At 51.5% G+C, this 14,114-nt stretch overlaps 1 protein-coding gene across 5 annotated transcripts in view; it reads right to left on the reverse strand.

Annotated features, from left to right (window-relative positions):
- Positions 1–1,843: 1,843 nt before the first annotated feature.
- Positions 1,844–14,114, reverse strand: part of SLC39A11 (solute carrier family 39 member 11) — a 346,364-nt gene continuing 334,093 nt past the window's right edge. For all 5 annotated transcript variants that reach the window (XM_039229817.1, XM_039229819.1, XM_039229816.1 and 2 more), the window contains 3 exons: positions 7,982–8,080; positions 4,928–5,086; positions 1,844–3,612 (listed from right to left, as the gene is read on the reverse strand). In XM_039229817.1, coding sequence (XP_039085748.1) covers positions 3,534–3,612; positions 4,928–5,086; positions 7,982–8,080 — 337 coding nt within the window. In that variant the 3' untranslated portion in view covers positions 1,844–3,533. The remainder of the gene's footprint in view (positions 3,613–4,927; positions 5,087–7,981; positions 8,081–14,114) is intronic.

The raw sequence follows: 14,114 nt of genomic DNA on the forward strand, positions 1-14,114 counted from the left end.
ACCCCCTTCCTTCAGTCTTCTGAAACACCTCTTGAAGACACTGTAATTGCTTTGCCTAAAGGAGCCACCCTACGAGGGAGACAATTCTCCTTCTGCACTACCCTGTGTTATCTCCAGAAATGATACAAGTTATATCCCAGCATACCCCCAAAGAAAGGGCAGTGGCAAACTCAACCCAGGGAGAATAAGGATTTGAAGCCAACACTATTTCAGGAGTTTTCTAATTTTACTGACAAAGTTGGGGAACAGATTTTTAGGGCACTCAACAAAGGAGGGAAGAACATAAGCCTAAATTAGCCTGAATTCATTGACATCTGATTGTTAGAGAGATTCTGGGTTTACTCTGCTAGTGTGAGAAGCATAGGAACATAGAACACCAAGTGATTTTCCCTGAGGTTTTGCATGTCATGTGTGAGCCACGCTGTCCATTATGTATAGGTCATCTAACACACTCATCAAGTTCTGTTACCGGTTGGAGATGGTTTATATGTGACTGGGCCGTGACCCTGAGTACTGCTGATACTCCACGGACACCCACAGACTACTTAGCTCAAGATTGATTACTCTGGACTTCTTCTATTATGGAAAAGGTAGAGATATCACCTCACTGAAACAGGCTTATATATGTGGGTTTGGAATAGCGCCCATCTATCCGATCACTATAGCATTCTATGGGACACTACTTCTGACCAAATAATTCACTTTACAGTCCAAGGGGGAAGGCATTGGGTAGATACCCTTGTGATCTGAGCCTGTCTCTCAGGAGCAGTAATGTGTATTGAATGGTGACTTGAATTATTGAAGATATGGTTTCAGGACTAGTTCTGAGACAGTACCTAATGAAGTTGACGTATTGTCCTTTAAGACAAGTGATCCTCTAAGGACAAATGTCCTTTAAGACACTGGTTCAGAACCAATGATCAATATATGGAGCTGTTTCTCCCCATAGCCAGACTAAACAGATCCGGAAGACGGTGGTGGGGGGATGGCGCCTGATCCATTTTATCTAGTAACTCACTCTCTTCACCTTTGGACCCCAGGAGTTTAGTTTTTGAATCCAAGAAAGGAATGCTCCATACTGAGGCAGCCAGCCCTTAGGGTAGCTCCCTTTGGAAAAGGGAAGTATGAAGTTTCATTGCATGATGGAGAGCTCCATTATCTAGCAGAAGTTTTGCTTAAGAGTGAACAGAGAAGTTGGAGTGTATGGAGATGTGGAATGTGGAAAGAGTGAGGCTGTAATAAACACAATATACATTTTTTTCTTCTTTTGGGGTCTCCACTATCTGAACTCATTCCCAAAATGGAAAAGCCATTATTTTGCGAGTCTTAGTCAGATGGTGGGACTGGCTAGTTCACGGACACAGGATATAAGCTCTGCCAGCTTAGATGTTACTGCCCAGAACTTTGTGGAACCAAGGTGCAAAGAATCAGGGTCAATTTAGAGTTCAGTCCCATGGTGGTGGTGGTAGAACCAAGGAGGAACAGTTTGAGTCGTGGTTTTCTGTATCCAGGGGCCACAGCACCCAAACCAAGCTGCTTTTGAGATGTGATTGGGTCGTGGTCCCAGACTCTAGCTTTCTTAGATCCAACCCAATTTTCGAGATGGATCCGCTTTTTCCTATGGATCTTGTGAGCTCCCAACAGCCTTCCATTAAATTCCTGTCTATATTACCTGGAGTTGGATTTGTTACTTGCAACTATGACTAACTGGCCCATCTCATCTGAGCTCCTTCCTTTGCTTCTGCTCATGTTAGGAAGGGGAGATGTCAGGACCAACTTTTGTCAGCTCTCAGATTATCCACCCTGGAAAGAAGCAACTTGGAGAAGAACTGAACACAGCTCATCCACAACAATATCCCCTTTATTGATATTAATCACAGTTATGAGGTCTTGTCCATCAGAGAGTTTGCATTGTGTAGAACTACATACAAAGACGTAAAAAATACACACACACCAACCACCAAACCAATTAATTTCAACCGATCAAAAACCTCTGAATGTGTCTTCAATTTTGATCATCAGTGCTTCAGAAGAACAGACCCAGACCCAGCATAAGGTTGGCCTTTGGGGTCTCAGAGCATTCACAGGGCAGGGTACTCACCCTTGGAAGCAATTCAACGTGTAAACTCAGAGGGCGGGCTTCGGTAACACAGTGCCTAAATACCTGGTCCTGGGCTGCTGGCCTTGCTGGCAGAGCCTGTTTAAGGTCCCATATGCTCCTCTGACCAATGAGGACGGAAGGCTTTAGCTATGTGTGAAGCAGACAATAGATCGCCCCTGTTGGAGGAGCTCTCTGTAGGAAGGAGCAGATTGGCCTCCAGTCTACTTCAAGTCATCCTTGAGGGTCATTTCAGAATGATGACTTGGCCAAGATTTGCTTCACAAGGGGAAATGTAGAAATCTCTCTTTTTCTTCCTACCCCTTCTTCCTTTCTCATCCTAAGCTCTCTGGCCAAACTCCAGCAAAGCCTGCAGCAGTTTAAGACTTCTGGGTCAGGTTACAAGTTACCGAATGGTCAATGGGAAAGGACCTACTGCAGGTTCCAAAATGTCTTTCTCTCGCTTAAGTTAGCGTAAGTGGCTCCCTCCGTCACTCCAGGAGGGTTGGAGCTCCAGCCGTCTGTCTGCTGGAGTCCCCGAGTCTCTTAGAAAACTGAAGGCTACAAACATATCAAAAGACAGGTCTAGGGATTTGGCAGCCTGGACAAACCACTTTGCTCTTGGAATCCATAGAAAGCAGAGGTCTCTGACCAAAGCCGCTCTCTGGCTTCTTTTTACAGGACTCACTATATGTTTGTGGCTGTTCGAATTCCCCAGTTCCCTTAACTTCAATAGTGTCGATCTTTGCCTTGAAAAACAAAGAAAGAAAGAAAGAGAGAAAGAAAGAAAAAGACTAACTGATTTCTTTCCCTTTGTCAGCATCACTTCCCAACTAGCATCTCCCTTGGGGGATGCAGAAAGAAGGCACGTTCCTCCTTGGGCTGGCTGGACCTTGGAGAGTAGGTTGCTCTGTCCATGATGTTCCAGTTCTGGTCTAACAGGCGGATGATCAGCGGTGAGAGATCAGGACGGATGGACCAGAGATGTCCTGACCATTCTGCTCTGAGTCGCAAGGCAAAAAAAAAAAAAAAAAAAAAAAATGCTCGGAAGCTTCCCTCTCGGTAGCTTCCTCCTGTAGGTGAACTTGACAAGCTGCCCCTGAGCCCAGCGAGGGAGACCGAGGGTACAAAAGCAGAGGTTTCCCTGATCTGTGTGGCCTGGGTAATCCCGCTGAAGAAAGATTCTATTCAGTAGCCAAAACCAAATATCTGTAGCTCTGTGACATCTTGACACAGATAAATAAAACTACGATCTCCCTCAAGAGAAAGGTAAAACTTGTCATGTTATGATCAGAGTCAATCAGGATAATGAGATGAAAAGGGGAGAAAGGAAAAACATTTTAATGTAAAGAGAGGGGCTTGTGGTCCCGTAGAAGCCAGCCACTGCAGTCTTGTTCGTCATGCTGCTTTTCCTGGACCCTGAAGCTTCTCAGCACTAGCCCAGGCCGACATCAAGTGACATCATCACCACAAATCCCAGGATGGAGGCCCACGATGCCAGTTTCCCGTTACCACTAGGAGGGAAAGAAAGGAAGACCTTAATGTACTCCGGGACACTGTCCAAGCTGCAAGCATCCTTTGTGATGTCCAATTCCAATAAAAAATGTACCACTATGATTAGTAAGGATAATAATATTGACCTGTAACATTAACTGTGGCTTATTATATGCCAGGCAAAGTCACTCATGTCATCCCAAAGGATGACCACACGAGATCAGGAGTCCTATCATTACTCTCTTGTTACTGGTGGGGAAACTGAGGAATACAGAAGTAACTTGCCCAAAGATACCTCTTATGGCTCTGGAATGCATGCTCGAATAATAAGGAGAGGCAACTAAATTCTTGATGGTATTATTGAATCTGACCTTTTAAACTAGCCTTGGGGCACCTGCGTGGCTCAGTTGGTTAAGCATCTGACTTTGGCTCAGGTCATGATCTCACAGTCTGTGGGTTCAAGCCCCACATCGGGCTCTGTGCTGACAGCTCGGAGCCTGGAGCCTACTTCAGATTCTGTATCTCCCTCTCTGTCTGACCCTCTCCTGCTCATGCTGTCTCTCTCTCTCTCTCTGAAATAAATAAAACATTTTTTAAAAAGTTAAAAATAAGTAAATAAATAAATAAACTAGCCTCAGCATCATTCTGCTACAAAAACCAAATGAAACCGGGGTGCCTGAGTGGCTCAGTCAGTTAAGCATCCGACTCTTAATTTCAGCTCAGGTCATGATCTCACAGTTCGTGAGATCGAGCCCCATGCTGGGCTCTGTGCTGGCGGCACTGGGCTTGCTTGGGAGTCTCTCTCTCTCTCTCTCTCTCTCTCTCTCTCTCTCTCTCTCTCCCCCCCCTTCTCTCCTTCTCGAAATAAATAAATATGTAAAAAACCAAATGAAACAATGAAAGGAAGACCCAACCCCTGACACCTGGCCTATAAGCTACACAATGAGAACATGGACGGATAGCATTGGCTCTCAGAGCTCACCTCTCCCGAGATTCCAGCCCTAGAAAAACCGAGGAGGAGAGGGTAGGGAGAGAAAGAGACAATAGGCAATATCATCTGTGTCACGGGGGTGGGGAGGTAGAGTGAATGAAGGCCACTGCCTGGTGTCGCCTGGGCCATCCCCACCCACCTGCCCCTTGCTCCTCTCTCCAGTTTCAGAAAACACAGTTGAGAAGGGGGTGGGGCAGACCTTGGGAAGTGGCAGACAGGGGTGGGAGCAAAGAAAAAGAGCAACAATTGAAGAAAGGGAAGATCTGCATGCTGGCAACCCCCCTCCCACCCCCACCGGGGCTGGGAAACAGACAAGCGCAGATGGGGGAGAAATGCTCTTGAACCTGATCTGAGCCTCAGGGATGATGTCGTCCATGACCACATAGACCATGGCGCCAGCAGCAAAGGCCAGGGCGTAGGGCAGGAGGGGCTCCGCCAGCACCACAGCAAAGGCGCCAAAGACCCCTGCCAGGGGCTCCACCATGCCGCTGAGCTGCCCGTACCTAAGGAGAGACCAGAGACGAATGCCACCACGGGGAAAGTCAAGCAGACACCAGCGCGCTCAGACACCCTGTGCTCAGACTGCTGACTCAGCCCCAGACAATGGATGCATTTCATTCTGCATCATACCCGCACCCAGCGGTGCAAATCACTTCCTTGCGTTTTCAGCCACCTCCTTCTTCCCTGACCTCCTCTCACACAGTAGGTTCCCCCCTGCTGGGTTTCTGGTAGAGTTTTAAGGTTTCCACATTGTCTGTTTTCCATAATAGCATTACTGAGATGTAATTCACATACCATACGGCACACCCATTTAATGTGTACAGTTCGGTGGTTTAAGTATAGTCACAAGGTTGTGCAACCATCACCACTATCTGGTTCCAGAACATTCTCATCACCTCAAAAGGAAACTCCATACCCATTAGCGGCCGTGCCCCACCCCTCACCTACCCGCCCCCCAGCTCCTGGCAACCACTGATCCGCTTTTTGCCTTGATGGATTTGCCTATTTGGGGTATTTCATATAAATGGACTCATGTCATATGTGGCCTTTTTTACTGGCTTATTTTATCTCGCATAATGTTTTCAAGATGCATCCATGTTGTAACATGTATCATTCCTTTTATGACTGAGCAATTCCCCATTGGACAGATCCACCACGTGCTTGCCATCCATTGGTGCATTGATGTCTACTTGTCTCTTGACCGAGAGGACACTGATTAGGAGGGGTATGGACATTCCCAAGGACAGTTGTTCCTGGGAGGTCTGGTGGTTTGGGCGACAACTGTACCCCTTTTTGAAGGAGCTGCACCCATTCATCTCTGCTGAAGAGGTGGGCCTACCTGGCCAGGTGTAAACTGACGGCCTGTCCCCACTACCCCCATCTTGTATTAAGCTGAGATTTCTTCTTTACAAAAATCCCTGGGGCAGGGGGAGCACCTGGGCAGCTCAGTCAGTTAGGCATCCAGCTCCAGCTCAGGTCATGGTCTCGTGGTCTGTGAGTTCGAGTCCCGCATCAGGCTCTGTGCTGACAGCTCAGAGCCTGGAGCCTGCTTCAGATTCTGTGTCTTCCTCTCTCTCTCTCTGCCCCTTCCCTGCTCGCACTCTGTCTCTGTCTCTCTCAAAAATAAATAAACATTAAAAAAAGTTTTTTTTTAATCCTTGGGGCACCTGGGTGGCTCAGTCAGTTAAGCGTCTAACTCTTCATTTCGGTTCAGGTCATGATCTTATGGTTCATGGGATTGAGCCCCATAGTGGGCTCTGCCTGAAATTCTCTCTTTCTCTCTCCCTCTCTTTGCCCTTCCCCCAATTGTGCACATGCACACTCTCTTTCAAAATAAAAAAATTAAAAAAATAATAATTCCCTTTATTCGAGCTAGTGAGAGTGGGTCTCTGTTGCTTTAAATCACATGAGCCCTGATTAAAACAGCAGCCCAGAGAAGCACTGCGAATTCAGAGAGCAGGAGATGAGCTAGTACTTGCTGCCCACAGCTGAGCCCCACCTACAAAAGTCACCTGCTGTGAGCTGAATACCAGTAGACAAGGAAATTGGGATATCTTTCCCACTATGCCTTGCTGTGGGCATTTGGCAAGATATACTGCCTGTGAGCCTCAATCTCTCCATCTGTAAAATGGGGGCAAGAAACCCAGAAGTGCACTGGGACACTTCCCCACCCAGCGTGCCTCCCCAGTGACAGGACCTGGCTGTGCACTTCCCCCCTCCCCCCACTTCTCCCTGGCCAGGAGCAGACAGTGGGCCTGGGGGAGACGCTGTCCACACTGCAGAGCCTCGTAAGGGGCAACCGCTGCCTGGCTTGTGCTGTGTGCACGGGTCGGCAGACTTTGGGGCTCTTTTACTGCGTGTACATCTCCTGGCTTGGCTTTGCCACTTGGGGAAAAAGTGAGTTTGACGTCGAGCCCAGACTGGAGCAAGAAGAAAAAAAGTTTAATCTCCGGGCCCCTCACCTCCTGTCCCGGGGCGCCCCTCCCGAATGAAACAACAGTCACAGCTACTGGGCTCCCAGAACTCACATCTGAATCAAATCTCCGAGGCCCTATCCGCACCCAGGCCTCTATTCCACAGACTCCCACAATGGAGAAAGAGACGAGAGAGAGTGAAATAAGATAATTTAAGTATGTGTGAGAACTTGTAAGTCATAAGGCCCCATAAAGTGGAAGGCATTTTTAAATTGTTGTTACTAGCAGTCTTTTTAAATGCACTCGCCATACATTCTAGAGCAGTGATTGTTTTAACAGAGACCTACTCTGGGGCTCAGAGCCCTGAGTTGAGGGACAGAAGGTTAGACTTTCAGTGTTGGAGTCACCACCATTGAGACTGGTCATCTGACATTCTAGGCCACAGTTCTCTCCTCTGAAAACTGAGGACTCACCTTACATGTCACAGAAAAGGAAAAATTAAGGAATAGACCAGAAAGACCTTTGGGGACCATGAAAACACGAAGTCTGAGCGCAATAGGGTGTCGTCTCCTACTGACACATTGACAAGGGCTGGGACAGGGGCTGATATGTGACTCTTGGGGACCGCCTGTGGTCAGAGGGGCCTAGGTACAGGCACATGACATTTAGGGTAGACATTGGTTTACTTCCTACTAGAGGGGAAAGAGCCCTGACACTGAATGGGCGCAGTGTGGCTACAATGGAGACATTTTGAAATAGGAAACCTGGCGTTTTGAGCTGGTTTGTGTAAAGGCTGAAGGTCAGGAGATGTGCTCCTTGAACTTCCTCCCACCCCTGGTTCAGGATTCAAACAGACTGTCGGTGTGTAAGCTCCAGAGTCACTCCCAGGGCAGAAGAGATGGTTCTTGAAGAAAGAAAGGATCGCTCTGCCTTTACATCAGACATGACCCTGGCCTCTGACAGCTGACACCTTGGAGCACTTACCAGAAGGCTCTCCAGGGGGAGAAGCCAGCCCCTCGCAGGGGAAGGCTGACAGCGAGGCCCTCTGGGAAATTCTGGATCCCAATTCCAATGGCTAAATTCCTGAAAGATCAAGAAGACACGTGAAGGCAGCTGTCTGGAACTGAGCTCCCACGCACACAGGACCCTTGGCTGGGCCCAACGATGTCCCTCAGTGTTGGAGAGCCAGGTGACACTTGTGTCCAGTGGACAAAAAAGGAAGGTGAGAGCATAGGTGTAGGTACAGGACACAAGGAGAAAAGGGCTGATACTGACCGTCACCCCTTCATGCTGCTCCCGGTCCCCAGGGACACTGGATCTTTACGCTGCTACAGGAAGCAGAGAACACACGGGCTGGACACCGGGATGACCCGTGCTCTGCAACTCAGCCGTATAACTTCATGCAAATCACTTAACTCTGTGGGTCTCAGATTCTTATGAATAACACACACGGGCTTGCATGGGGATGGTAACCTCTACCAAGGACAGCCAACTGCTGTGTGGCCGGATGACCTCATGCTTGCACAGTTCCTAGCACGTGTGAGGTGCTCAGTACGTTTGGGTTTCCATTCCCTTATGGCATGGGGATGGGTACCTCGCATCTTACTGACAGGCAGCCTCAGATATGGGACGAGGAAGTGCTGAACAGAATCCAACAGGGACCCGGATCTCTTCTTTGGGCCCCTGTGGTGCTCACCACGATCCTCTCTCCTCTCCTGTGGGACACGTGGTGGCAGTGGGAGGGTCTGTGCTGTGGTAACCGGGCAGGCTCAGGGGCAAACTACCCCGCTCTCTGCGGAGGGTGAAGAAAGGCTGGCCGTGGGGGCTGGGCTTGGGATCAGGGTCAAGAGTCTCACTTCTCAGGGCACCTGGGTGGCTCAGTCGGTTAAGCATGCAACTTGGTTTCAACACAGGTTGTGACCTCACAGTTTGTGAGTTCGAGCCCTGCGTCGGGCTCTGTGCTAACAGTGCGGAGCCTGCTTGGGCTTTTCTCTCTGCCCTCTCCTCTCTCTCTCTCTCTCTCTCAAAACAACAACAACAAAACCTTAAAAAAATAGAAGAGTCTCACTTCTCACCTCTTGGGTCCTGGGTCTAGGAATCCAAACCCAGCCTTGGATCACCTGGTCAAGCCCAGCTCGAGTTATAGGACCCCATGTGCTCCCACCAGCCCTGGGCAGAGAGCCCTGGGCTCCAGGGCTTTCTGCTCTCACTGTCATAGCCCCCACTGACCCTGAGCTCCTACTTCAGGAGCAAGGGGCATTTGAAATATATTTCTGTGGAAGAAATGAGCCTTAAGGGTTCACTTGCCAACATCATCTTGCCAATATTTCATGAGCCCCTGTCCTGTCTTCTCAAACAGACCCCCAAAGTGGTGATCCCTTCCTCCTACATATTTTCAGCATCCCCTCCCCGCCCCAAAATGGATAAATGAATAGAATTCTTGGTTGGCCTGAATCTAAGGTTTCGTTCAATGGGGAAGATGAACATGTCTGACCAGGTCCTGAGCCCCTTGTCTGAAACAAGGAAATAGACTTCTGCAGCGGGCATCGCCTGCCCCTCCCATCATGTTCACAGCTAGGCACAAGGCTTAACCCCCCAGCCCAACCCCAGAGCTGCCAGCCCTGTGTCACCAGCAAGTCAGAGGTGGGGTGCCCCGGCCAAAGTCCTCACCATGGGGCAGCACTGACTGCAGCCGTCCGCAGGCGGGCTGTGGGAGCCTCCACCACATCCTGTCCAGGAGCCACCATCCTGATAAGCAGCACAGAAACCCCATTCTTCTATCCCTGGCAAGCCACCTCACCTCCACCCTGCCCTCACTCTGACACGGGGCTCCCAGCCCAACCAGCTGCTACACCCTCTGGAACCCGCCAGACTGTCCTCGGCCAGGCGCCACCTCGCTGGGTGATCACCAGATCTCTCCTCAGTGCTCCTGGGCTCCATCTCCCCCACCCCCAGCAAGGGCTGGACCACAGAGCCTCTGCCCTTCCCATCGTCACAGACATCCCTTCCTAACTTGGGTCTGTTCTAAACATGTGCACACTAGTCCACTGTGTCCCCTGCTCCACCCTATGTCCTGCATCTGTTAGATGTCAACTAGGTAGGGGGGACCCCATGGAAAGGCTCAGTCCCCTCCACACCCTCTGTACCACTGTATCATTGGCATCAACTCAGGACTGAATTAAGAAACCCAGAGCTCCCAGCCCTGGCCACACGTTAGCAAACGCAGATGCCTGGGCCCACCCCTGGAGACAGCAATTAATCACTATGGTGTCAGGCTCCAGATCCGCAGACGTGAAGAGTGTGCTGGCAGTGTGGAGAGAGCCCATGACCTAAGACGTCACCAAAATGGGTGCGGATGAGGCCCGTTGCCACGCCCACCTCTGACCAGGGAGCTCCTTTCCTGCTATACTGACACTCAGCTCCCCCGGTGCAAACTGTGGACACCAGCGGCTCCTTGAGAATGCACCAGGTGGCCAGCAGCCTGGGTGCTTCCTGCGCACAAAACCCGAACTGGGGAGCCCCGGAGGGGATCAGAACAGAAGAACCGAGAACAGAAGCATCAAAGTGGAGGGTTGCTGGGGCGACAGAATTAGTAACAGCAGTGACGGAAGCAAGTGGCTCCCAGGTGCCCAGGGTGAAAGAGCAGAAGGGGAGCAGGGGCTCGGGCTGGCTGGCGGGTCCCTGGGAAAGACAAGCTTGGAGCTGGCTTAGCAGTGGGGGCCGAGGTCAGCAGGATGGAGGTGGAGATGGGCCGACTGCCAGGAAGGAAGCCCCAGATGCTCACTCCCTCTTGCGGCCCTACTGTGCTCTCCCTCGGCTCTACTCAACAGCCTGGGCACTTCCTGCCGCCTCCCCAGGTAGCAGGACCTGGTGGGCCATCCCCTCCTTCATTCCACTCTGGGGTCGGAAAGCCCAGAGGAGAGGTTTCCTTTCCAGGACAGGCTGTGAAGATTCCAAACAGGACTCAAAAGCAAGGGGAGAGACCTAGACCTTGTCCTTCCCAAGAACATGAGCCTGCTGTGCTCTGTGCTTTGATCTTCCCAGAGGAGCACAGAGACACCACCGTTAGTCTAGATGGCGGTAGCTCACTGTCAGGGAGGAGGCGGGGAGGAAGGGCTCCTTAAGAAAAGAAACCACAGGCTGCCCTCTGACGGCACCCCTTCCCCTCCACATCAAGCCAAGTCCCACCGTGACACATCACCTGCATCTGACTGTGATTCACAAGGGAGGGAAGGGCCGGGAAAGGACATCTATGGGGAGAGCAGGGGTGGGGAGGAGAGAGGAAGAGGGGAGGAGGTTCCAGGGCCTCTCAGGTGCAATGCTGGTCCTCCAGGCTGCTGCTCAGGAGGGCCTTCTGCCCTTACCATCAGGTACCGCTAATCCTCAGAGGTGAGCGACGGCAGAAAGACCATCCCAGTGGGCAGCTGTTTCTGCTTTTTCTTAGAGGCCTGACCCCACTCTCCCCCACCCCCCGACATGTCTGCCTTCTCATCTCCTGCATCCTCCATCTACTCAGCCCTCAGAGTAAAAATCAGAGAACACTTGGGCTGCAAGGGCCCTCAGAGGTCCCATGTTCAGCCCCTTCACAGTTAAGGGAGAAACAAAGGCACAGAAGAGCGGTGTGACAGACAGTGGGTGTGCCCAACAGAGCCGGTGGGACCCTCAGGTGCACCATTGTGACCCAGGCCCAGCTGTAAGAAACTCGGCCTTCACTTTGTCCACAAAACGGGCATAAGCTGCCCTGTTTTTAGGGTTCTTCTGTGGATAATCGCTGTCAAGTGCCGGTCACAGCTCACAACCCAGAGCTGTCGCTCCTCAAACGCTCCTACCATTCAAATCGCCTGAGATCCCCAAAGGAGGTGGCACTTGGGCTCTGTGGCTCCCTAGTGCCTGGTGACCTTCCCAACCTCACATGAAACTTCTCGCGCTCACGCCCCTCCACGTTCTTGATTCTGTGACCTCCCGCTCAGAACCAAGGCCAGAAATCGCAACTGACGGCCAGCAGGAAGCCCCCTTTCAAGGGCGCGCCTAGAATCCGCGCTGTGCGCTCACGCATGTGTGAGCACTCATGTCACATATGAAGAAAGATATGAGGAAGCTCCCCCCCCCCCATCTTCAAGGAGCTTACAATCAACGAGGGGGCAAAACACCTGCCTACAAAGGACAGGGCGGCCCTGAACTGGCTCAAGGCAGTGAGAGCAGCACAAAGTGTGAGGGGAGAACAGAGGAAGATGATCTGAGACAGAAAGTGACGTTCAAGATGGACTTTGAAGGATGGGGATCCTTTTAATTGGCAGAGAGAGATGGGAGATGCATGTCCTAAGGGAAGAAGGGACCGAGCAAGTGGAGGTGTGAGGTGGTGGGCCAGGGTGAGCCAGGCCTTCTTTTCTCACCCCTTCCCCAACTCAAAGCCAACACATACACGCACGCACACACACATACACACGACACAGGACACACGCTGGAGTCACAGCCCATCTTTCCCAGACCTCCATCTTGAAAGGACCATTCCTGTGCATAAGAAAGGGTCACAGTCTGCTGCGTCTGCTGGCTTTCGAGGGAAAAGCTGAGTGCTCAGGGCCCCGGCTGCAGCTGCACCCCAGGGGTCTTCCCAAGGCCAAGTGTGGAGTTGAGCCCCAGCCCATTGCTGGAGTTGTTCCCTTGAAACCTATTTATTGGTGGTCTCCAAGCGAACCTCTCACTTAATATCTCAGGCCTTGAACTTGGGGAACTTGATTTCAGCACAGGGCACCGGGCGCACAGTCCCATGGCAACTGCCCCTGAAATTAGCTTGCGTCTCATCTCCCGTTACCATGCTCATCAGAGTGAGCCTAAGGGCGCCCGTCAGGAATAAAGATAATGACGATCATCCCTGCCATTTACTGAAGGTGATAAAGTGTGAGGCGTGGTTGTGGGTGTTTTATTACATGTAGCAGCACACCTAATCTCAACCACCTTGCTAAGTGTTTTCTACCCTTCCTATCCCCATTTTACAGCTGGGGAAACTGATGTGCAAGCGGTTGTCCCCAAGGTCACCCAGCCATGAAGTGACAGTGGTCACATACTTTGGGTCCTCGGGGCATCACGCAGACCTGTCACAGCATCTTGGAGAGAGATAGCTACCTGGGCTCACGTCCCCAGCAGACAAGCAGGTGATGTTCTATGGCCGCTCAGTGGCGATCTGTGCTTTGGGCCCACTCCGGAGGCAAGGAGACCAGACCGTATGGACAAGGTGTCAAGCAGAGACCCGCAGAGTTAATGGGGTTGGACCATCTCATCCACGGTATGGCTTCTCAACCTCCCCACTCTGGACAGTTTAGGCCAGATCACTCTTTGCTGTAGAGTCTGCCCTAAACATCGTGGGATGTTTAACAGCATCTCTGGCCTCTTCCCGCTAGATTCCAGCAGTGCCCTCCCGGCCGTGACAACCCAAAATGTCTCCAGATGCTTCAGAATGACTTCCGGGGGGCCAATGGTCCCTGCTTGAGAACCACTGCCTACGGTAGGCAACAGCTCGCTTCCTCAGCAAGGAGCTGAACAGCAGAAAACATTGCTCAGACCCAGCAAAGGACGATATCCGATCCCATTCATCTTACTGGAGAATGTCTAGTTCTGGCGGAGTTCAGTCTTCCAGGAAACAGATCCCTGGGATTCGAGGTAAAAACGACACTGGACAATGACAGGGCCTCTGCTCCCGCCTTCCTAAGGTGGTAGCTTTGGGATCTCGGAGTCACACAACTGTGGACGCACCACGTGCCTCGTGTGCTCTGAGAACGGCACCCTTGGGGAGCCGTGGATGGGGCATTCCTGCCCGAACCCCGAGCACATCACTGCTCCGCGGCGGGTGCAGTGCAGGGCCTGGAGGTGAGGCGGCCCCGGGACGGCGGGAGGCAGAGTCACGGATGCCTCGGCGAGCTGGCAGGTGTGTGGTTTTCCCACCCGCAGCCCGCTCTCCAGGCTATGATCCCTGCACCGCTGATTATGAAAGAATAGCCTATTCCTGACAAGCCCTGCTTCACCCGGCCTCTTTCAGATCCTCCCCTGCGCCCTGAGCGTGTGTGCTCTTGCGTGTCAGGCCCTCACATACCGTTGTGATGGTTATCGTCCTGCCCTGAAA

The sequence above is a fragment of the Hyaena hyaena genome, unplaced genomic scaffold (assembly GCF_003009895.1).
Source record: "Hyaena hyaena isolate Hyena2069 unplaced genomic scaffold, ASM300989v1 scaffold_39, whole genome shotgun sequence".
NCBI lineage: Eukaryota > Metazoa > Chordata > Mammalia > Carnivora > Hyaenidae > Hyaena > Hyaena hyaena.